The sequence below is a fragment of the Fukomys damarensis genome, unplaced genomic scaffold (genome assembly GCF_012274545.1).
Source record: "Fukomys damarensis isolate Sample0158 unplaced genomic scaffold, DMR_v1.0_HiC HiC_scaffold_37, whole genome shotgun sequence".
Classification (NCBI taxonomy): domain Eukaryota; kingdom Metazoa; phylum Chordata; class Mammalia; order Rodentia; family Bathyergidae; genus Fukomys; species Fukomys damarensis.
In genome coordinates, this window is record NW_022900949.1 from 54,746,195 (window position 1) to 54,769,915 (window position 23,721).

The 23,721-nt window shown below is 39.6% G+C and overlaps 1 protein-coding gene across 5 annotated transcripts in view; it reads right to left on the reverse strand.

Annotated features, from left to right (window-relative positions):
• Tfdp2 (transcription factor Dp-2) overlaps positions 1-21,748 on the reverse strand; it is a 127,049-nt gene extending 105,301 nt beyond the window's left edge. For 4 of the 5 annotated variants that reach the window (XM_010608186.2, XM_010608185.2, XM_010608184.2 and 1 more), the window contains exons 1-2: positions 21,651-21,748; positions 12,744-12,810 (exon numbers count right to left, since the gene is read on the reverse strand). In XM_010608186.2, coding sequence (XP_010606488.1) covers positions 12,744-12,810; positions 21,651-21,665 — 82 coding nt within the window. In that variant the 5' untranslated portion in view covers positions 21,666-21,748. Of the gene's footprint in view, positions 1-12,743; positions 12,811-21,650 lie in introns of those variants that run through there. The other variant, XM_010608192.2, reaches the window with a different exon arrangement.
• Between the last annotated feature and the right edge of the window lie 1,973 nt (positions 21,749-23,721).

Genomic DNA, 23,721 nt, shown 5'->3' on the forward strand with positions numbered 1-23,721 from the left:
TCAATGCCCAGTACCAAAAAAACCCCAAAACAACAACAAAATATAGTTTACATATATAGTTTACATATATATATATATATATACATGTATACTTACAAATACATATATACACGTACATATTACAAATACATACATATTTGCAAATATAGTTTACATCTATATACATAGATACATATTCTATGTGAGAAAAACTATAAAACTCTAAAAAATGAGCTAATTAATATAGAGCTACTCCATGTACTTGTGCAGGAAAAATCAGTATAGCGCTGTCTGTTCACACGTTTTGCTCCTCCAATCTCAACGCACCCCCAGGATCGCTGAGGGCTGAACCCACACCTAGTACAAGCTACGCACAGGCTCAGAAGGCAGTGGGGAGGCCTGTATCTCTGGCTCTTTCATTCTCAAAACCTGTGCTGCTGCCTTGATTGCTCCTTTCATAATTATACAATATCCCTCTTCGTCCCTTCAATGCTTTGGGGCCTGACACGTCTTATTTGATAGCACTGTGCCTCTTGCTCCTGATACCTCTTTGGTTTGCTTGTTCCCTCCCTCTTTCCTTTTTCTTCCTCCTTCCTTTCTCTCTTCATTCATTCATTCATATCGGGGACTGGGATTGAATCCATGGCTCTGCACACGCTAGGCAAATGCTGTACCACTGAACTACATCCCGAGTCCTTTATAAACTTATTTTCAGACAGAATGTCACTAAGTTACCCAAGCTGGCCTCAAACTTGCAATTCTGCCTCAGCCTTCCAAGTAGCTGAGATTGCAGGCATTCACACGGAAGTAGCCATTTCTTATTTTTAATCTTTTTTAGGTTTAAGAATTCTGAACACAGTTTTATTTCCAGAAAACTCGTCCTGTGTTGTAACTATCCTCTAATCGTTTTTATTCTCTTTTCTTCCATTCACACACAGCCTTTTCTCAACTTTTCCCTTCGTTCTGCCTCCACCAGAGGGATCTGATTATTCAGCTATATTCCCTCTTCTGAGTTAAAATTTCTCTGCTGAGGATATAAGGAATAAGTACACATACGGCAGACTTCATACCGACTTGGGCAAGCCTCCTAATAGCTGCCAACAAACAGGGCAGCTGTCCCAGAGGACGACACACAGTTTGCAGAAAATAGGCGCATTTCCACACTTAGATATATCCAAAGGTGCAGCCCGCCACCCGGTAACATCTGCCCGGAAGACAGTGGAGGAGCCCCGGTCTCCACTTAAGCTTCTGCTTGTCTTTCAACACGAAGTCTGTGTTTTTTTAGGTTTTTTTTTTTTTTGGTGCCAGGGATCTAACTTGGGAACTTGCACTTTCAAGGCAGGCCCACTGAGCTAAATCCCTGGCCCTTCAGTTTTCTTTATAATGCGTACTGACATGCTTTACATAAAGATATACAAATACTCAGTTGTTTTTAAAATCACTACTCCTTTGATAGTATACAGGATGAATGTAATTATCTTCAGGCTTGCTTTTTTTTCCTCATTGAGTTTATTGGTACATTTTAGGTATACAGTACAGTTACATTCATCATTGGGATCTTGTACCTTTACATGACAGGTCTTGGTTCTCATTTTCCCCCAGGCTTGCTTTTATTTTAAATAATTATACAACCTTTATTGTCCAACTCTTAGATACACGACCTAAAACAAAGAGCTCAGGAATTTCCCTCACTGCATACTTAAACATTTTGTTTCTTAAAAAGTAATTAGAAGTGTTTAAAATACATTCCTTCTTTAATCACCTCTTCTCAAAAGTTAAATAAGTAATTTGACCAAAAGTCTGGGAACATTAAGGCAAAACAAGCTCTTGCAGTTCAACATTTACTGACAATATAGAACAGTAGTAGAAATCAAACTAGATTCTAAAGACAAAGATAGGAAAAAAGACCCTGCCTTAAGGAAGCTCATAGTCTGGTAAATGAAAAGATAATCATATCGAGAATTATGGCGTCACATGATAAGTGCAATAACAAAGTATGTAGAGGTCCAAAGGTAGCGCAAAGGAGGCACAGAAACAAGAAGGCACCGAGAAATTGATGGTCAACTAGATTTTAGAAAGTAAACACAGGTCTGGCCATTTGGCCAAAAGAATTACAGGCAGAAAGGACACACACTCTTTCAGTCAAGTCCCCAGTTTAGGACAGATACTATGGGATACAGACTTTGTAATCTGTCTTAGAGAAATGATGACTAAGACAAAGTCACTAAGATCTTTTTTTTTTTTTCTTAACTTCTACAGTTTGTAATCTGGTGGAAAAGATCAACAAATAAACCAGCAATTAAAACCCAGTGTGGGGCCAGGGATTTAGCTCAGCGGTTCGGTGGCCTGCCTTGCAAGCAAGTGCAAGGTCCTGAGTTCAATCCCCGGTACCAAAAAACAAAACAAAACAAAACAAAAAACCCTAGTGTGACAGCCAGGTACACACCTGTATCCCAGCTACTCAGGAAGCTAACACAGGATTGGGAGTTGAGGCCTCCTGGGCAATACTGCCAGACCCCATCTCAAAGCAAAACCAAAGGGTAGCACCGAGACCACACTCAGTAAAATAACACGATAAATGCTATAGCAGGGACAGGGACAGAGGCACGGTATGAGAGGTGCATGGGGCAAGTAGACGTAAAGCTGAGCAGAACTGGCCAGGTGAACGCGTGTACGCGTACCAGGAGCGGCATGAAGAATGGCATTGGGCCGGCCTCGTGTTCCAAGCACAAAAAACACCCAGGGGGGCAGAAAGAGAATTAAAGGCAGCTCTACGAGGCGGGAGCGCAGTTCTGTCTGAGACAAGCCTAGAGATGAAAACAGTGCCACATCATGAAGAAACCTTCAAATTGGAGTTTGGACTTCATCTTGAGGGCAATAAAGAACTATAAAAAGGTTTTCTGGTTTTGTTTTTTTTTTAAACACGGAGAGACCCGTTCAGATTTGTGTTTGCAAAAAAAAAAAAAAATACATAGCTAGTACAATGGAAGAGATGAAGAGAAGTAAACCTGGAAAGAGCTACAGTCATCCAGGCAATAGTTGAGGGTAATCTGATCTAAGATAGTAGGAGTAGAGAGAGAAAATAGGTACGGGAGGCTGAGATTTTTTTTTCCTAATGAGTTAGACCTTTGTTTATCAACTGTCTCCAGCCTTGTCCTGAGAAATTTAAAACATGCAATCAGCTAGCCTTTAAACGATGTGGCTGGGAGTAGAGAAAAAGAGAAAGGAGTTACAGATAGTAACTAGTTTGGGCAAAAGGTGGGTTTATACTACCTTTCAATAAGATAAGGAAAGGGGGAGAACAGATTTTAAAAGAGTGAAATAATTTAATTCTGGACATTAAAGGTACACTAACGTATTCGGAAGAAGGTGTTCAATACATCACTGGATATACAAAAACTAAAGACAAAGATGTGGGCCACAAATAGAGATTTGAGAATGACTTAAATACTAGGGGCGTGTTGGCGCAGGCCTGTAATCCCAGCACTTGGGAGGCTGAGGCAGGAGGATCGCTGTGAGTTGGAGACCAGCCTGGGCTACCTAGTGAGTCCTAGGTCAGTCTCAACTACATAGTGAGACCCTGTCTCAAGAAACAAACAAACAAAACAGAGAGAGAGAGAGAGAGAATTACTTAAATACAAAGTCCATAAATAAAGCCATGAAAATAGATGAAATTTCCTGGGAGAATGTACAAAGTGAGAAGAGAACCTCATGGAAAATTAACATTTAGAAGACAAAAGATGATGACCTAGTAGAGTAAACCGACAGGGAAGAGACAAAAGGGAAGACAAAAATATTATTAACAAGGGGAAAAAGAGTCAGCACAAAATGAATGCTTTCTATATGTTAAGCATTATACTAAATGCCTTATGTGCTTTACCTCATTCAGTTCTTACGCACCCTTTGAGGAACTTATTATTTGTATTGTTACTGATGTAGACTGCTCAAACTTGAAATCCTCTTGCCACAGCCTCTGAGAGGAGTGGGATTACAGGCACACACCACCAAGCCTGATCCTTTTGCTTCACTACCGTTCTACACGGTCCTGCCTTCTGTGAAAGGCATACCAAGCAAAGCACAGTGTTCTGGGTCTGTAATCGCTGCACTGAGGGAGGTCAGGGCAGGAGGACTGCAAACTGGAGTCAGGCCTGGATAACTTAGTGAAACCCTGTCTTAAAAAATAAGGAAGAGGAGCCAGGGATTTAGCTCAGTGGCACTGCAACTGCCTTGCAAGCACAAGGTCCTGAGTTTGATCCCTGGTACCAAAAAAAAGAGAGGAAGGGCTGGGGATGCGGCTCGGTGGTAGAGCAACCCTGATTCCATCCCAGGACTGGAGCAGGGCGTGGTGGCCCATACCTGTAATCCCAGCACGGGAAGCCTGAGACAGGAGGATCGCTGTGAATTTGGGGCCAGCCAGGGCTGCCCAGTGCGTGCAAAAGAGAGGAAGGGCTGGGGATGCGGCTCGGTGGTAGAGCAACCCTGATTCCATCCCAGGACCGGAGCCGGGCGTGGTGGCCCATACCTGTAATCCCAGCACGGGAAGCCTGAGACAGGAGGATCGCTGTGAGTTTGGGGCCAGCCAGGGCTGCCCAGTGCGTGTAAGCTTGGACTACACAGTGAGACCCTGTCTCAAAAGCAAAACAAACAAACAGAAAAAAGTAGTGCATCCCAGAACTAGTGAAAAAAGAAAAAGAAAAAGGAAAGTGATTCAACAGAAACAAAGAATAACAATAATCAAAATGAAAGGCATCCTTCAAATAGCAATGATCTCATCTAACACTGGGATCTTGGTTTCTAATAACATTCTACCATGAATTCAAACTTAGAAAATGACCAATCTGATGATGATACGCTTGCTGTATTCAAAAAGTAAGGATGTGCTCAAACTGACCAAACAAAAGCCACAATGATTAGTATATGTCAGTATGACACAGAAACCAACTGAAAGAGTGCCCAGCGGCCACAGCTGTAATAATCTGAGCAACAACATAAAAGTACTATTGGATTATGGCCCAGAATATAAACTAGCTATCCATAGTAATACAAACAAATGATGGACAGACTAAATAAATAACAGAGAAGACACAAATTCGGGGTGCTGAAGACTTAGTTTATGCAGATTTCAATTCAGTTTCTACACAGATTCCTCCAGGAGCAACAATATAACTCTACTCCTCCAGTGTGAGCCTCACAGAATGACTTCCTTCCAGAGGATGTGGCAGGGAGAGGCAGTAAAGAGGAACTTTATAATGGAGAAATCCGACAAACACCGTTTCAGCCAAGTGGGCGAAGTTCAACTTAACAGTGAGTGGCGCCGTGCACACAGCGCACACTCTTGATGTGCTGCGATGAAAATTACACTTCACCTCTGCTCCCTCTTGCTTTCCCTTCTCCCCCGCCAACTGACACCAGTCAAATCATGAGAAAAACATTAGAAAAATCTCATCGGAGAGGTATTCGACAGACTTCCTCATAAGTACACCTCCAAAATTGTTACAAAAACACAGAAACTTGGAGAAACTCTGATAGTAAGAAAAACCTAAGGCTGTATGAATATGAAATGTGACTGCGTACAGATCTTTTCTTAAAACAGAAAAGGGACATTAGCTAAAAACTAAGGAAATCTGAATAAAGTACAGATTTCAGTTAACCATTTACCAGTCCAATTACTTAAATATAAGATGACCAAAAACTGCATTATTTTTCATTAATTTCATAAGGTAACAGGAAATATAAAAACATTAATTTTATCAACTTTATTCAATATAAGAATCAACTGGTTGTAGGCCAGGTGTGGTGGCGCACGCCTGTAATCCCAGCACTCAGGAGGCTAAGGCAGGAGGACCACTGTGAGTTCGAGACCAGCCTGGGGTACATAGTGAGTTCCAGGTCAGTCTCAACTACATAGTGAGACCCTGTCTCAAAAAACCAAAAAAAAGAAAGAATCAATTGGTTGAAATGATACCTGCCCAAGCGATTCACAGGATAGTCAGAACATGAACAAGTGTGCTGCCTGAATGATGGATGATCTGGTTAATAATAATCTACTGATACTGGCTCATTAGCTGTAAAAACTGTGCCATATCAATGTGCAACATTAATACAGACGACACAGTGAAAGGTATGTGGGAACACTCTTTTTCATAATTTTCTGTAAGCCTAATACTGTTCTAAAGCTAGATGTGTATTAAGAGGTAGGGATGTAGTTCAGTGGTATAGTGCTTGCCTACTATGTGTGAGGCCCTGGGTTCAATCCCTGATACTAAAAAGTTTATTAAGAAAAGAAAGATGTTGACTGGGTCAAATGATTTCAAAAGAAAAAAAGGGAAACACTAAGAGCAGTGTCAGTGGACTAATGAAGTGAAAAATCAGATTATATGGGACAGAGGAATGAATAAGAGGTCAGAATGGGACTATAAATATATGGCCTCTCCTAAGAAGTCTGCTTATAAAGGGAAGAACAAATCAGAGCCAGAACTAGACATCAAGCTGAAGACAGTGCTTTCATCTTTCACTGTTTAAATAAAGTACAATTCACATTCCAAAAAACTTCACCTTTTAAAATGGTTTTTAGTATATTTACAAGGTTGTATAAACATTGCCAATAACTAATTCCAGAACACTATAATCAATTCAAAATGAAATGGTAAATTGAATACCTAAATAAACAGAACATGTTCATGAATAAAAAGACTTAACAATTTTAGAAGTCAAAAAAACCAAAGTAACTTACAGATGCAGTGTAGTCTCCATCAAAATTCTAAAAGCTTTTATTTCAATGGAAAAGTTTATCCTCAAACTCCTATGAAATTTCTAAGGACTCTATTCAGCCAAAAAAATCCTGAAAAAGAATAAAGCTAGAGAAGTCACATTCCCCAACTCTGAAACGTACCAAACCTACAGTATTATAAACACAAGATGATAATACGATATGGACACACATAAAGACTGGGGGAATAGAAGAGAGCTCAGAAATCAATCCTCACAAGCACAGTCAAATGATTTTTGATAAAGGTGCTGATAAGATTACTCAATGGGAAAGGGACAGTGCTTTCAACAAATGGTGCTGAAAAATTGGATACCAACATCCCCAAAATAAAGTTGGACCCTCATTTTACACCACATGCAAAATTAACTCAAAATGAACCAAGACCTAACATTAAAACCTAAAACTATAAAACTCTTAGAAGTGCTTCATGGCATTGTATTTAGCAGATTTCACAGGTATTACACCAAAAGCATAGGCAATGAAGAATAATTCAAACCTAAGAACTTTTATTCACTAAACAATACTAAAGAGAAAAGAGAAACTACTGAATGAGAAAAAATATGTGTAAATCTCATACTGACAAGAGATTTCTACTCAGAATATACAGTATAAGGAACTCCTAAAATTCAACAACAAAAAAGGCAAATGATCTAATTGAAAAGCAGTCAAAGGACTTAGACATTTTCAGTCAGGCCCGGTGGTGTGCTCCGATAATCTCAGTTGTCAGGAAGGACAAAGCAGGAGGATCCCTTGAACCCAGGAGTTCAAGGAGTGCTTGAGAAACATAGGAAGAATACATCCAGAAAGGGAGGGAGAGGGAGGGGAGGGGGGAAACAGCTGTCCAGACTGAACATAATACAGATGGTTTTATCCTCACTGTTATTCTCTAAAGTACAGTATAGGAGCTGTTTATACAGCATCTGCATTGAATTAAGTTATCATAATACAGAGGAAAATATACAGGCTGACAGGCAAATAATGCTCCATTTTATATACAGAACTTGAGCATCCACTGATTTTGGCCTCTTCGGGGGTTCCTAGAACCAATCTCTCTTAGGTACCAAGAAAAACATTCCCCCCCAATCCCTGTCACAAAGTCCCTGTGACAGAGCCACTGAAATTCTTGGACAATATGGGTGTTTAGAGATTCTTTAGAGAACTTGCTGTCTGCCCCAGTTCCTGACTCTTGTAGATAGGAATGCTAGGAGATCTTTCCTTCTAATATTTAGTCTTTGACCCCAGTTCTTGACACAAAGCTCCTAAACCCCTTGGAATTTCCTGGAAGACAGCAATGACTCTGCTCTACTGGGGTAATTCTTGTGGGCTCCTAAATGCATGCTGGTCCCCAGGAAGAACAGTCATGATTACAGACTTGGGCTTTCAGCCCCACCACTATTCAGGGAGATGTAAGAGGGGTTGGGAAAAGTACATCGGATTGTGCCTATGTGAGAAGTCTCCATTAAAAAAACCCCAAAGTGAACTATGAGGTTCAGGCAGCCAGGTTAACCAGCATCAGTACGCCAGGAGGGTGGTACAGGGCCCTTTCACCTCGCCCTATATATCTAACACTTCGCCTAGCTGTTCATCTGTAGCCTTTGCTAGTTGTTGAGTACGGTGTTTCCCTGAGTACCCTAAATATTGAAATAAATCAATCTAACGCAAAAGGGATTTAGGGGAATACCATACCCAGCTGATCAAAAGTACAGGTCGCAACACGGACACTGAGAGTAGCATTTGAAAGAAAGGACGGTCTCATGGGTCTGAGCCCTTATCCCGTGGGATCTGATATTATCTCCAGGTAGATAACAACAGAATTGACGTGTGCGCGCGCGCGCGTGTGTGTGTGTGTGTGTGTGTGAGAGACTAGGGATTGAGTGCAGGACCTTCACACTGAACTACACCCCTACTACAACTGCAGCCTTTTTAAAATATTCATAGGCAGGGCTGGAGATTTAGCTCAGTGGTTCCACCACCTGCCTCGCAAGTGCAAGGACCCGAGTTTGATCCCCAGTACCCCCACACACAAAAAAAGGCCTTCTTTGTCTCTAAAAATTCATAGGCAGGATCTTGCTAACTGCTAAATTGCCTGGGTTGGACTTGAATTTGGGATCCTCCTGCCTTAGCCTCCCAGTGTAGTACATGCCTATAATCCCAGCACTTTGGGAGGCTACAGCAGGAGGCGCACAAGCCCAACCTGGGAAACAGCAATGTAGCTAGCAAGACCCTGTCTCAAAAAAATAAAAAAGTGCTTGGGATGTAGCTAGTAAGAGGCAGTGGGGAGAGAAAGGATAAATATTTCAGCTGCAGAGGGAACACAAAATTAGGAGTGGAGGCAATCCTGCAGAGAGGAAGACGCTGTAAATATCGGAGGTTACTACTCAATCCAGGTAGAAAAGGACAAGGGTAGACAATGTGGTAGAAGGAGGGGAAAAGAAATAACAAGGGGCTAGGGATGCAGCTACAGTAGTGTTTTAGTGCTTGCCTAGCACGGGGGAGGACCTGGGGACGGGGAGAAGAGGGTAAGGAGAGGGAGAAGAGGAAGTAAAGAAGGGGAGTGCGGAAGAATTAAGAACCAAAATACGAATATCATGTGTGTGTGCACGGATTTACTAACTTATTTAGTGGCACTGGGGATTGAATGCAGGGCCTTTGTATTAAGCCCCGAACTATATCCCTAGTCCGCACTCCCTTTTTAAGGCTGGGTCTCACCAAGTTGCCAACTGCCCAGGGATCCTCTTGTCTCAGCCTCCCCCGCCTGGGACTGATCACAGGTGTGCACCACACCAGGCTAACAACCATGTTCAAGAGTAGATTTGGTGACCGGCTGTTTGGCGTAACAGGGAAGGAACTGAACGGAACAGGTGCTGTAGCGAGCTGGCACAGCAGTCTGACTAGGTAGCCAGAGGTTTCCTAACTGTCCTCCTTTAGTCTGACAACAGAGCCCTTCTTCTAGCTAAAGTCTTCCACGGAATCCCAATGTACCAGGTGGACAAAGTGATGCTGACTTAAGTGGAGGATGTACGGCTCCTCTAGGATTTTAGCCAGAGCTCTAACGAGAAGTGGAGGGTGACAAGGGGGATGTATGGGGGCTTCTCTTACTCAAGACTGGACACTTTCCACCATCCCCTGTCCTTGCTCTCAGATATAGATGGTTGAGAGGGGCAACTTTTTGCTGCTTTCTCCCCTTAACAGCAAAGATATATGTGCTCCCTAAAAATGTTAAAGAAAAAAGCTTGAGTTCTAATACACAAAATTAAGGCAATATATTTTCCTGTAGTTTTACATAGTCCTTTTTATGTTGCTATAATAACATTACATTGATTCTCATTATTTTCCAGTACGAGAAACGTTATGTGACAATCTAAAAAACTATACATACCAGGCATGGTGGCAGCACATGCCTGTAATCCTAGCATTCAGGAGGCTGAGGCAGGAGGATTACCATGAATTCAAGGCCAGTCTGGGCTACAAGCCAGCCTGAACCACAGAGTGAGACCTTGTCTCCAAAACAAAACAGGGGCTGCGGATTTGGTTCAGTGGTTCCACCATCTGCCTTGTAAGTACAAGGGCCCAAGTTTGAACCTTGGCACCAAAAACAAAACAAAACAAAACAAAAAAACTATACAGAGTTACATGGCAAGTCATAATCCTAGAATACTGACTGAGGAACACACAGTCAAGCTAAAATTACTTCAAAAACATTTTAACACTTTTTTTTTCTAGTACCAGTGATCGAACTCAAGACCTTGCACTTGCAAGGCAGGCACAGAACCACTGAGCGAAATCTCTAGCACCCAGTAATATTTTAAATTGAATTTGTATTTTACTAATTATTACCACCTCACCCTACAGATGTTAAGTAAGGTTCTTTGCAATAGATCTAAGACCCAAGGCTGAAAACCGCTAAGTCCTGGGGTTCAAACCCAATACCACCAAAAAAGAAAGTGCTCCAAAAGGCTCATGAGTTCACAGGTGAACTTTTAGAACGTGAATCACAAGGGTGAAAACCTCATTAAAGGATTAATCCATTCATGATTTCACAGACGAAGGAGTTGTTAGGAGGTAGAGGCTGGATGAAGGAAACAGGTAACTGGGAGCTTAACACGGAGGAGAGAATCTTGTGCCCAGCCACCTCCTCACTCTGCTTCTTGGCTATCAAAGAAATACTGAAAAGTATCAAGGCCTAAAATATCACTTAAATTTTACAATACGTAAACTCACAAAAGAATTCCTACAGACCATTAATATTATTAAGTTAGATTTTTTATACTAAAATACAGATTTCTTTATCCTCTCTACTTCTGTTTGAGACATAACCTTTTGTGGACACTTTTGGTTTTTTTTCACAGCTGTTTGAATTGTAATGGAATAGCTTTGTTCCTTTATTTTATTTTATTTTATTTTTTAAATGTACCAGGGATTGAACTCAGGACATTGTACTTATGAAGAAGGTGGCGGCACCACTGAGCTAAATCCCTGGTCCCGTTCCTTTCTTTTATAATCAAAAATTTCAAAGACATACAAAGGAAGAAAGAAAAATGAGACCCCACAGAGCAACCACTCAGTATAATCAATCAGTCAAATTATAGACAATATTGCTTCATCGATATAATGCCACCCACTTTACCCTCCTTCCTCCAATAGATTATATTAAAGCCAATTCTAGACATTGTATCATTTCATCCATAAATATTAACATATGTATCCTTATATACTGAAAGATACCGTTCAAAGATACATAGTAAAAGATATTCCTGGTTCCTGAAATTCTAGTGCTGGTGGATTACAATTCTGACATAAGCACCTCCGGTAAACCACGTATTAGTCACACACACACACACACACACACACACACACACACACGGTGCCTTGGGTCACAAACTCACTTCTCTCCACAATTCTGGTCACAAACTGAACTGGATGAGAAACAAATCAAATCTCCCCATACGGTCAACACTGAATCTAACCACTGAATTTGATTCAGTTCTTGTCCAACTCCGTTTTCAACCAGAGTCATGGAAAGAATCAAGTACGTGAACCAAGATACCACGGTACAGAATATATGTATTCAGTGTGGATCCAAACTTTCATAAAACCTTAAAAATTTAGAGCATTAAAAGTATCCTTTAGGGCCGGAGATTTAGCTGTGGTTCTGCCACAGGCCTCACAAGTGCAAGGTCCCTAGTTCGATGATCTCTGGTACAAAAAATAATCCTTTCTAGCTGGGGTAGTGGTGCATGCCTGTAATCCCAGCACTAAGGAGGATTAACCTGAGTCCAAGGCCAGCCTGGGTTACACAGTGAATTCAAGGCCAGCCTGGAAAACACAGTGAGACCCTGTCTCAAAAAACAAACAAACAAACAACCCCCCCAATCCCTTATGAATATAGACACGAAAATCCTTTTTAAAAAGCTAGCAAACAATATGGAGTGATTATCATATATGTGGCATTACTGTACATACCATAACCACGTATGATGTATGAAAATATATAGAAAAATACAAGGAAATAATTCTTCTTTAACTCCTTACAAGTTAAACCACTTTAAAGCAGGACACTTAAACAAGAAAATTATAAGAAAAACAGCCTGAATATTTTCATTTGTAATAAGATTATTGATGAAAGATCTTGAAGACCTCTAAGGAAAGATGTTAAAAAAAAAACACACAATACCCCTCCACATCTCAGTGGTAACTGATGTTTATACAACATGAGTTATATGGTATGTGACAACACATTAATATTATTATACTCAAAGTAATTCCCTTTTTTTTGAGACAGGGTCTCGCTAATGTAGTTCAGGCTGGCCCTGAACTCACTATGTAGCCCAGACAGGCCTTGAACTTGTGGTGATCCTCCTGCCTCAGCCTCCCAAGTGCTGGGATTACAGGCATGCACCACCACGCCTGGCCATAAAGTAATTCTTGTAGCTTCATATTTTATAAAACAAATGAGATAATACTAAATTCCGAAAAATTTTACTATAATGCTTACCTTTTGTTGGACTGAGATTCTGATCTATAAATCCTCTTAGTTCTGTATTTGTGGAAGTCAAACCAACCTGAATAAAATAGTTTTCAAAATTAAAAACAGCACCTTAAATTTCATGAGATCACTTCATGCACTAGTTTATACCTCCCACCAGAGGTCCCTATCTAATGTTATACATCGTGGGACACACCAGTAATCCCAGCTATCTCGTAGACTGAGGCAGGAAGATCACAAGTCCCTAGTCAGCCCAGGCAATTTAGTGAGACCCTTTCCTCAAAATTTAAAAAAGTGAGCCAGGCATGGTGCACACCTGTAGTCCCAGAGCTCAGGAGGTGGAGGCAGGAGGATTACCTGAGTTTGAGGCTGGCCTGGGCTATATAAGAGTTCGAGGGCAGCCTGAACTACACAGGGAGATCCTGTTTTAAAAACGACAGTAACAGGGCCAGGGATTTAGCTCAGTGTCACTGTGCCTGCCTCGCAAACGCCAAGGTCCTCAGCGTGATCCCCATGGTACAAAAAATATAATAATAATAACAATAATAATAATAATGAATAAAAACAGGTGGCTCCGCAGCAGAGACCATGCCTAGTATGCACAAGGCCCGGTTTAATTCCCAGTTCCACACATAAGAAAAATTTCCATCCTCAGTGCTTACATGTGTGAATCCTCGAGTTTAATCTCCAGTAATTAAAAAAAAATGCGCATCCTTATTTAATGCCCTTAATTTTTTAATGTTCTTAATCATCATCTACAGTGCTTTCTGACACTATGGCATGTAAGGCATTTTAAGGACCATTAACAGTACAGTGCTAAAATAAACCAATCATTTGGGTTCACATTCTAGTCAATACAGGCGCAGGGCCTTAGTGGAGTCATGTCATCTGCATATCCCATTACACCAGCACTGACCAACTCAGATTGCTGTAAAGATTAAATGAGGTAACTCACATGAAGTATACACATGGTACTTGGTACATACTCTCAATCTACATTAACATTCATGTTGAAACTGACCTGGAACTCACTATGTAGCCCAGGCTGGTCTCGAACTCACAGTGATCCTCCTGCTGCAGTCTCCTGAGTGTTGGAGGGACTTCTAATAGCATATGTATTTATAAATTTACTTTAAAATCATTTATTTCATTAAATATAATACCTATAGGACTACTTGGCATTACAACTAATTATAGTTCTATCATAAGATGAAGTTTTTGATTTTTTTTTTTTTTTTTTTTTTTTTTTTTTTTTTTTTTTTTTGTTTTGTGAGACAGGGTCTCACTATGTAGTTGAGACTGACCTGGAACTCACTATGTAGCCCAGGCTGGTCTCGAACTCACAGGGATCCTCCTGCCTCAGCCTCCCGAGTGCTGGGATTATACACGTGCGCCACCACGCCCAGCTTCGCGTTTTTACAATTTGCTTGAGCCTAGAGGGAAAGAAACCCTCCATTTCTGAAAACCTGGCATAAAACAAGATACAATAAATGTCTGTATTATTACTATTAGATTATCGTTTTTTTTTTAATTAATTGTATTGGTACATTTAAGGTATACAATATAATGACATTAATCATTGGAAATTTGCACCTTTACATAATCCATCTTGGCTCTTATTTATTAGATTAGCGTTTTATGCAGTGAAGACTCATAATTTTGAAATATTACAAGTTTGTAATATTAAAACTTTTTCTTTTTTTTTTTCCAGTACCAGGGATCAAGCTCAGGACCTTGTGCTTGCAAGTCAGGCACAGCACTACTGAACCAAATCCCCAGCCCCTGTAAGTTTCTAATTTAGTGCTTCAAATACTCTTTAAAGGTGCTACGACACTGAAAAGATTTTTTAAAACTGGCGTTCGTGAGGTATCACGGTCATATAAAAACTGTGTGAGTATGTGTGTGTATATTTAATATATATTTAAGGTATATAACCTGATGTTTTGATATGTGTTTACATTGCGAAATGATCACCATAATCAAGCTCACTGATACATCTATTATCTCTACATAGAGGTGGAAGACTTAAGATCTATCCACAAACAAACTGAACCTCAGTGGAAATACCTATTCAGTGGAAGAGCAAGTGCAAGGCTCTGGGTTTGATCCCCAGAACCACAAGCAAAAAAAAAATCTATTCTCACAGCAAATCTCAAGCATACAATACACTATTTTAAACTATCACCATGCTTTATACTGGATCTCCAGGAATCTGAAAGGACTTTAAAGCACACAAAGCCTTAAAACTTTCTATCTGTGCACATGTATTTTGTAAAAAGCTTATTAGTTTATATTATTTATTCTTCATAAGTACCCAATTGATACTTCATAATTTCAAAATATAAGAGCTAATTAATTCTTTGTGTGGTCAAATGTTCTACTAAAAGTCGTTGCTTGTTGTAGAAGGTTCATCAACAGAAGTATTTCTAGATATCATTTATAATTAGTTTTAATGCAACAGATATTAGATAAATGGAATCTACTATCAACAAATTTTTATGGCAATAGCTGCGACTTAAATATCTAAAAGTAGCTTATTCATCTATACAATGATGCAGAAACAGCTGTTTATCTAGTGTCTCCTAAGTATTGTATCAGTTATGTTTTCCCTTTCCAACAAAATTCGTTTAACAATCACGTCATGACTCTCCCAAATTGCTCACAAATACTAATATTAAATATTCAATTTGTTGAACATCTGTTGAAGAATATACTGTCATTACTAAAATGTTTCCCTTTTGGGGCCTGGCGTGGTGGTGAACACTTGTAATCCCAGCACTCCAGGAAGCTGAGGCAGGAGGGTCACAAGTATGAGTCAGGTCTGGGCAACTCAGCTACTTAGCAAGACCCTGTCTCAAAATAAAAAATAACAAAGGGCTGAGGATGTAGCTCAGTTCCAAGGTCCTGGATTCAATTCTCAGCTCCTCAATCAATCAATGAAAAGCTTCTCTTTTTAAATGGTTCTGCTTTAAAAAGAAGAGAAAGACAAAAGTCTCTGTTCTACTTCAAAAAGAGAATGACAAAGGCAACCACAGCCTTTAATATATTCATGCCATGCTCGATGCAACATGACCATTCAATACATAAAATAACTTCAAAAGATCATTTTATTTAAAGATTTTGTTAATATGAGACAGTAACAGCAAAAAAACCTCAACTAAAACCACATGTTCACAACAGAGAGTTAACCGTTACTGGGTTGCTGTTATGCTTAAACACCTGTTCTTCATGTACAACTTCTACAGAGTGAAACAGCAAACAGATTCACAAACTTTTTTTTTTTTTTTTTTTTTTTTTTTTTTTTTTGAGACAGGGTCTCAGTATGTAGTTGAGTCTGACCTGGAACTCACTATGTAGCCCAGGCTGGTCTCGAACTCACAGTGATTCTCCTGCCTCAGCCTCCCGAGTGCTGGGATTACAGGTGTGCGCCTCCAAGCCCGGGCAAGCTTCACAAACTTTTTAAGCAGCTGTACAAGTGCACCTTAATAAGCAACAAATTATACTCCAAAGACTTAGATAAAGGTCAACTGAGAATCAATATTATATTGCTAACTTGGGGCACCATAGGGAAGAGAGGTACCTTTATTTATTTGTTTGTTTGTTTATTTGTGAGACAGAGTCTCACTATGTAGTTGAGACTGACCTGGAACTCACTATGTAGCCCAGCTGGTCTCGAACTCACAGTGATTCTCCTGCCTCAGCCTCTCGAGTACTGGGATTACAGGCATGCACCACCACACCCTGCCAAGGTACCTATATTTAAAGCTTACATAAAATACTAACGAAATTTACTTAATAAAAACTTGAAAGTATGCATTCATTTCAGCCTTATAAATACTTTGCAGTTTAAAGTGTAAAAGAAAAGTATATTGTATGAAAGCAGAAAATGCTGACTAGGAAAAGCATTTAAAGCTATCAACTACTCTTTATTCTACCTATTTAAAAAGGACCTATATTTCACTACACACAAAGAAAAAAGTACACTCATATTTCATGTCACATTTTTTGCTTAATCAGGTCCAGCAAAAAGTCTTCTCTGTATTCCTTTTTCAAATTTTCAAAAAATAATTTATTGTATACATTTAAAGTACGTAATACAATGTTATAAGATACATATAAGTAGTAAAACAGTTGTATAGCGGATATACTAGATTTTTTCCAAACAAATTGGATAATAATCTGCAGGCTAATTGGCGAGGAGGCAGAAGGGATACTGGGAATCGAACCCAGGACTTTCCCACTGAGGTGCATTCCAGCTTCTTCTGGTGCGGGGAGACAGGGTCTCACTAAATTATCCAGGTTGGGCTTGCACTTCTTCTTACCCTTCTACCTCAGCCTCCAGAGTGCTAAGATTACAGCAAGGGCCACCACGCCCTACTAATTTTTTTCTCTGTATCTTCTTTTTTTTTTCTGTAATGATTATTATAGCTCATATAGGGGGAAAAAAGCGTCACTGACAAAACAGAACAAAAACCCCTCGATTATATTTTAAACTTTTTTTTGGTACCAGGGATTGAACTCAGAACCTTGCGCTTGTGAGGCAGGTGTGGTGTAACTGAGCTAAATCCCCGGCCCTATATTTTAAACTTTTATATACTAAGGGAGCCTAAATTAGAACACAAATATATTTTTAGTGTAGAAGACCATCACTGGATACTGCATACTATTCGGAACAATTTTACTTCATATACGAAGAATATATTGCCAGCCCCTCATCTCTTCCTTTTACAAAATGATCCATCCCACACACCATATAGCTTTGGTAGAATGTTAACGTGAAATGCTCAACTGCATGGCAGCAAGAATGGGCTCAAGGCCCAGGGCTGGCCATGTCCTGCTCCAGTGTCTAAGTACGTGAGCTGAGCAAGGTCAACAAAGGCCCTCCGTGGAATCCGAAGCATAAATACTACTACAAAAGCTCCCTGTCTCCTTCAAAGGGGGTCATGTGGACCATTACATCATTACGTAAAAAGCCAAAATGTGGAAACAACGTGCAGTGCCCCTAATGCCATCATTTTGACACCCGGATGGTTTCAGATATATTTGAAACCACAGTAGGCTAAGCTTTTCAATTATATAAATCCCCATACATTTCACTTTTTGCTTTAAGCTGTTTTTTTGTTTATTTTCAGGCAGTTTGTTTGTTTGCTTGTTTGTTTGTTTGTTTGTTTGTTTTCTTTTTGAGACAGGGTCTCACTATGAAGTTGAGAATGACCTGGAACTCACTACGTAGCCCAGGCTGGTCTCAAACTCACAGCGATCCTCCTGCCTCAGCCTGGGATTATAGGTGTGCACCACCATGCCCAGCTTCAGGCAGTTTCTTGCTATGTGATGCCCAGCCTGGTCTTGAACTCACAATTCTCCTGCCTCAGCTTCCTGAGTAGCTGGGATTACAGGCGTGTACTATTATACCTGGCTCCTTAAACTGTTTAAAGTGGGGTTTTTATTATTTCCAACCACAGTAGGCCTAATATGGCACAAATAAGGCAAAAGTTACTCCTTACAAAAACTTCACAGAGAAATGTAAAGTGGAAAATGGAAATTAAAAATGTAAATATTTAAATATGTATCTAATGAGCCTCCATGAGATGGCAGTATCTTCCACCAATACGCGTCACTCACTTGTTACCATCACAGGACACACAGAATCAGTCCCTTTTTGAAACTTTTTTTTCCAGGGTGCAGCTAAATCATCAGGATAACGATTTCTTCCTGTTTTACTTGCCATTCTCTGCATTTCCTTTGCCGCTTCTGCTTCTCCCTATGTTTATGTTAGAGAGCCCCTGTTCTCAGACCTGGGTCATCATGTATTCTCCATCTGTGCGATCATTGTGTAACCAGATATAGTCTCACTGCTTTAAAATAATTTTTTTTTCCACCAGGGATCGAACTCAGGTCCTTGCTCTTGCAAGGCAGTCACCAGAACCACTGAGCTAAATCCACCCTGCCCAACTTTAAAATAATTTTAATATGAAATGCCTCCAAAAATTCTAAGTGTTCCTCTGAGCTCCAGTTTTTGTTTGTTTGTTTGATTTTTTTTTCTCAAACGGTCTAGCCAGTATCTCCACCTGGATGGTCTTAGGTTCCTCAATTTAAATATGTTCAAAACAAAATTTCTGAGTTTGCCACAAGATCCGGCACCTCTCTGAGAGTTCCTCTTCTCATTACTTAACACAGCTATTACACAGTTACACGAGCCAAATACTGAGAAGTCTCCTTTAACCTTTTGCTTGGTGCTATACCCTAATTACTCAATAAAACCTGATGACTGTGGCTGAATGATAATGAAGCAAAATCTGTATTTGAGTATAGCTGCTAATGAATGTTAAAAGTGTGTTCAGGGGCCAGGGATTTAGCTCAGTGGTTCTGCCACCTTCTACCTGCTTTGCAAGCAGAAAGACCTGAGTTCAATCCCCAGTACAAAAAAAAAAAAAAAAAAAAAAAAAAACACATAAAAGTGTGTTCACGCTAGGCATGGTGGCACATGCCTGTAATCCTAGCACTTGGGAGGCTGAGGCAGGAGGACTATCATGAGTTCAAGACCTGCCTGGGCCACACAGTGAGTTCAAGGCCAGCCTCAACTACATAGCAAGACCTGTCTCAAAAAAAAAGTCTGTTCAAAGTTCTGAATTATAACCCAGAATAAGAAAATAGACACATAGTCCCCTTTTATCTACAAGGGATACATTCCAAGACTCCAATGGGTGCTTGAAACCTTAGATAGATAGTGCCAAACCCTGATGTGTTTTTCCTAGACATACATATGTATGATAATTTAATTTATAAATTAGGCACAGTAAGAGATTAACAATAACTAATAACAGAAGTTACAACAATATACTATGATAAAGTTATATGAGGATGGTCTCCCTCTCTCTTTTCCAGTATCTTACTATATTTTTACCTTTGGGGGAGGTACCAGAGATTGACCTTGGGACCTTGCACTTGCAAGGCAGGCAGCGGCACCACTTAGCTAAACCCTGACCCTATTTTTAATCCAAAGAGTTCGGCATATCTGAATCATCAGCATTTGGGACCATTACTAAGAAAAATAAGCAATATTTGAGCACGAGCACTGACATTCCTTAATGGTTGATGTGAGCACTGAGCAGGCAGCTAAGTAACTACTGGTCACGTGGCACACAGCACAGGTGAATTGGACAACAGGATGATTTACATCCTAAGTGGATGGTGCACCATTCAGATTAGAAACAATTTAAAATTCATGAAATGTTTATTTCTGGAACTTTCCACATAATTATTTCTGGACTGCGGTTGATCTTAGGTAACTATCAAACTGTGGAAAACAAAACCACAAGTAAGGGGGACTACTATAATGTATGCAAAAGGTTTTTTTCATGTTATTCTTTAGAGTAAAATGGGTAATATTTAGAGCTCCGTGACTCACACACTTTGGGGGCCCCCAGAAGCCATTCTATGCAATGTGACAACTGCTTCTCCCAGTCACATTTAACTAAATTACTATGAGCTATCAGATGCAAGTTGGGCAGAGGTTCTTCCCAAGGAGGCTGAGATTGGATTTGTCAGGACACCTCTCTTCCGTCCTTCACAGCTATCTCCGAATGGGCTGGTCCCTTAACAGGGAGACAGAGGTGCTGAGAGGGTGCCTGGGGGACTCCGGAGGCTGATCTGCAGAGGAAAGGCGAGTGGGAAAATGAAGGCAGAGAGAGACACGAGATACAGAAACCAAATTTTGCTTCAATTCCTGGTGCATTTCCAGTTTCTAGGCCTAGGTCCTTCTGGGGTCCGTCTTGGTTACTTTTCCTGCTGCTGAGACAAAATACCCAACACTCACAGTTAAAGGAGGAAAGGTTTATTGTAGTTCAGAGTTTGTAGAGGTTTCAGTTCATAGGTGTCTGGCTCTAAGACAGCGTGGCATGACAGAGGGGCGTCACAGAGGAGAAACAGTTCATGGCAGGCAGAGAAGAGCAAAGCAGTGAACTAATAAAGAAACAGCAGCAGCCGTAAGCAGCCCTCCTTCTGTCCCTTTTACTCTATCAGAGTACTGCGCTTAAGGCCGGTAGCCCTCACACTCAGGCTGGGGCACCTTTAATCTTGACAACCCACCGGAATCAATACCAGAATCAGATCCTTGATCCCAGCATCACACACTCTACATCCAGCCACCTCCGAAAAGCTCCACCTATGACCGCATGAGGCTTTCGGAAGACATCTAGATACAAGCCATAATAGGGTCTATTAAATTCCTACTCTCGAATTTCTGGAGCCATCTCTGTATTCTTATAAGAAATTCTCCTTTTTAAATTTTCAGTCAAACTACTACACAATAATCTGTGAATGATAAAGAAATTATAACAAATTATTTTCCTCTATGTTATACTATTTTGTGGCATAATCCTTTAATATACTAGAAACAAATACTTGAAAGGAAGAAGATTCAAAAATTATATACTCCAACAGATGGTAAAAATTGACAAATTTCTACAAAACATCTAGAGTCTAGCTAGCGTTCCTGCAGGAACCACCTCAGAGAAGATAACAAACTTCTGAGTAACATCTGAGAATACGCATTTCCCTTGAGTAAATGCAAAGGAAAAGATTAAGCAAAAAAAAGCAGTGACTTCTTCAGTAAGGTCTCTAGCAAACATCAAAATTAATTTGTCACAGTGTCTAAAAGAGTGGGTGGGAAACTTTCTGGAGAAAGCAATTTTGCAGCTGTTGAGAAGAAAAAAGTTGGCAATAATTTATATGAATGCAGTAATGTCCATTAAAGTCCCATAATCGATAGCATTAAAATGTATCTCCTACTCTACACAAACAAAAACAACTATAAATCTATTTCAGTAAATTAAGTTTGACTAACCAAAACAGTTATGTATGGGCAAAAGAATAGCTTGTTTTAAAAAACACTTACATTAAAAACTTTATACTTACATTTTTTGCCGTCATGTCAAACTGTATTCTATTTAAGATTCTGTAAAGCCATTAAAAACAAAAATAAAAAACTTCGTCTTCAATAATTCTTTAAAAGAATACCCTGTTAAAGGAAAAAAGAAGGAATAGTAATGTAACAGTAATAACAGGCAACATTTATACCATATTTAATTGGTAACATACACTGCCTTCTAGGTAGACTTAGTCCTCACAACAGCACTCCGAGATATGTACCATTTTAATTCCCATTTTCCAGGTGAAAACTGGATTTTAAAACAGTTAAGGGATTGGATCAAGTCAACTCAGTTTACAAGTGGTAGAGCCTGAACTTTGAAATATTATCGTGCCCTTTAGATAATCCACTGAAAGAAATACCAGGGCTTCTTGGAGAAATAGCTGATTATAGAAAGACAGGATATGTGTAAGATAAACCTAGAACATTTTATTGTACCTACAGAGCTTTTTAAAAATAATAAAAACATCAAAAGTACACTCAAGCAACCTTTAAGGACCTACGAGTAGATGATTTGGGAAAGCTGAGCACTATTTAAATTATATTTTAGTAACAGATTTATAAACCCAATGACTAAAGTAAGAAAGATTACTGGGGGTAGTGGAAGACCAGGAAAAGACCTTTGCAGAATGCCAACTAAAATATAAACAAGTAATATAGATAGTAAAACCTCTATTTTATAACTATCATGATAAGCAATAAATCAACAATAAAAAGTTGATGAAAGTAGGTGAAAACAAGATATTCACATAGCCTTGAAATTATCTCCCTACAAAATACCTATTAAATATACAACTTTCCTGCAAAGAAACCTGACACACAATTTTAGCTAAGTGATCAAAGTTACAAATGATCACCAAGAATGGCACAAACCTATCGTAGTCTCTTCAAGCACATTAAGATGGATATAATATCGTTTCTGAGGTATTTCTGGCCAAAATGTAAAACCTAAATCTAGTAAATAAAGGGCCAGAGATTTAGCTCAGTGGTTCTGCTGCTTCACAAGTGCAAGGTCCCGAGTTCTATCCCCAGTACCAAAAATAGAAAAATAAAAAACAAAATAAATCTACTAAATAAATATCAGAGAAATCCAAATTGAAGGACATTCTTCAAAAACATTAATGTTGGGGCTGGGAACACAGTTCAGCTGAAAGCAAACTTGCTTAGCATGAGCAAGAGAACCCTGGGATCGACCCCCAACACCACAAAAACAAACACACACACAAAAAAAGGAAGATTGAGAAACATTTCAAATTTTAAAACTAAAAACATAAGAAAACTAAATTCAATGTGTGATCCCAAAATGGTCTCTAAATTAGAAAACATAATTATTGTGAATGTGCTAACTGTCCTCCAGTTTATATATAAATGCTCTAAACACTTCTAACCACAAAAATGTTCAATTTTTAAAATTTGGGACTGTGAGCCAGGCTTGGTGGCACATACTTATAATCTCAGCACTCTGGGAAGCTGAGACAAGACAGTCACAAGTTCAAGCCCAGCCTGTGAAACTTAGCAATTTATTGAAACCCTCTCTCGAAAAAAAAAAAAAAATTAAAGGCTGAGGATCCAGCTCAGTGCAAAAATCTTGGGTTCAATCTCAGGTACCATCAAAAAGATAATTAAAAAAAAGAAAAGACTGCAGCTGTAGGTGAGTGGCAGAACATGTAGGGCAATGGGTTCATTCCCCAGTACTGGGGAAAAATTAAGATCTACAGAAATACAGCTACAACAACAACAAAGTATTTTCTAACCTAAGTATGGTTTTTGCATATTAAATTTTAGAAAACATCTTCATACATATATCCAAGGCAGATACTATTCCCTATCCATTATCATTTTCTTCCTCTCCCTTAAAAAATTAAACATGGCAATGTTTATGGTATGAAACACTATATACAACTGTGTGTGTGTGTGTGTGTGTGTGTGTGTGTGTATGGTATAAAAATACTATAATCTCACTGGCACAGTGGCACACACCTGTGATCCTAGCACACTGGAAGCTGAGGCAGGAGGATCACAAATTCAAGCCTGGCCTTGGTAACTTAGAAATTTAGC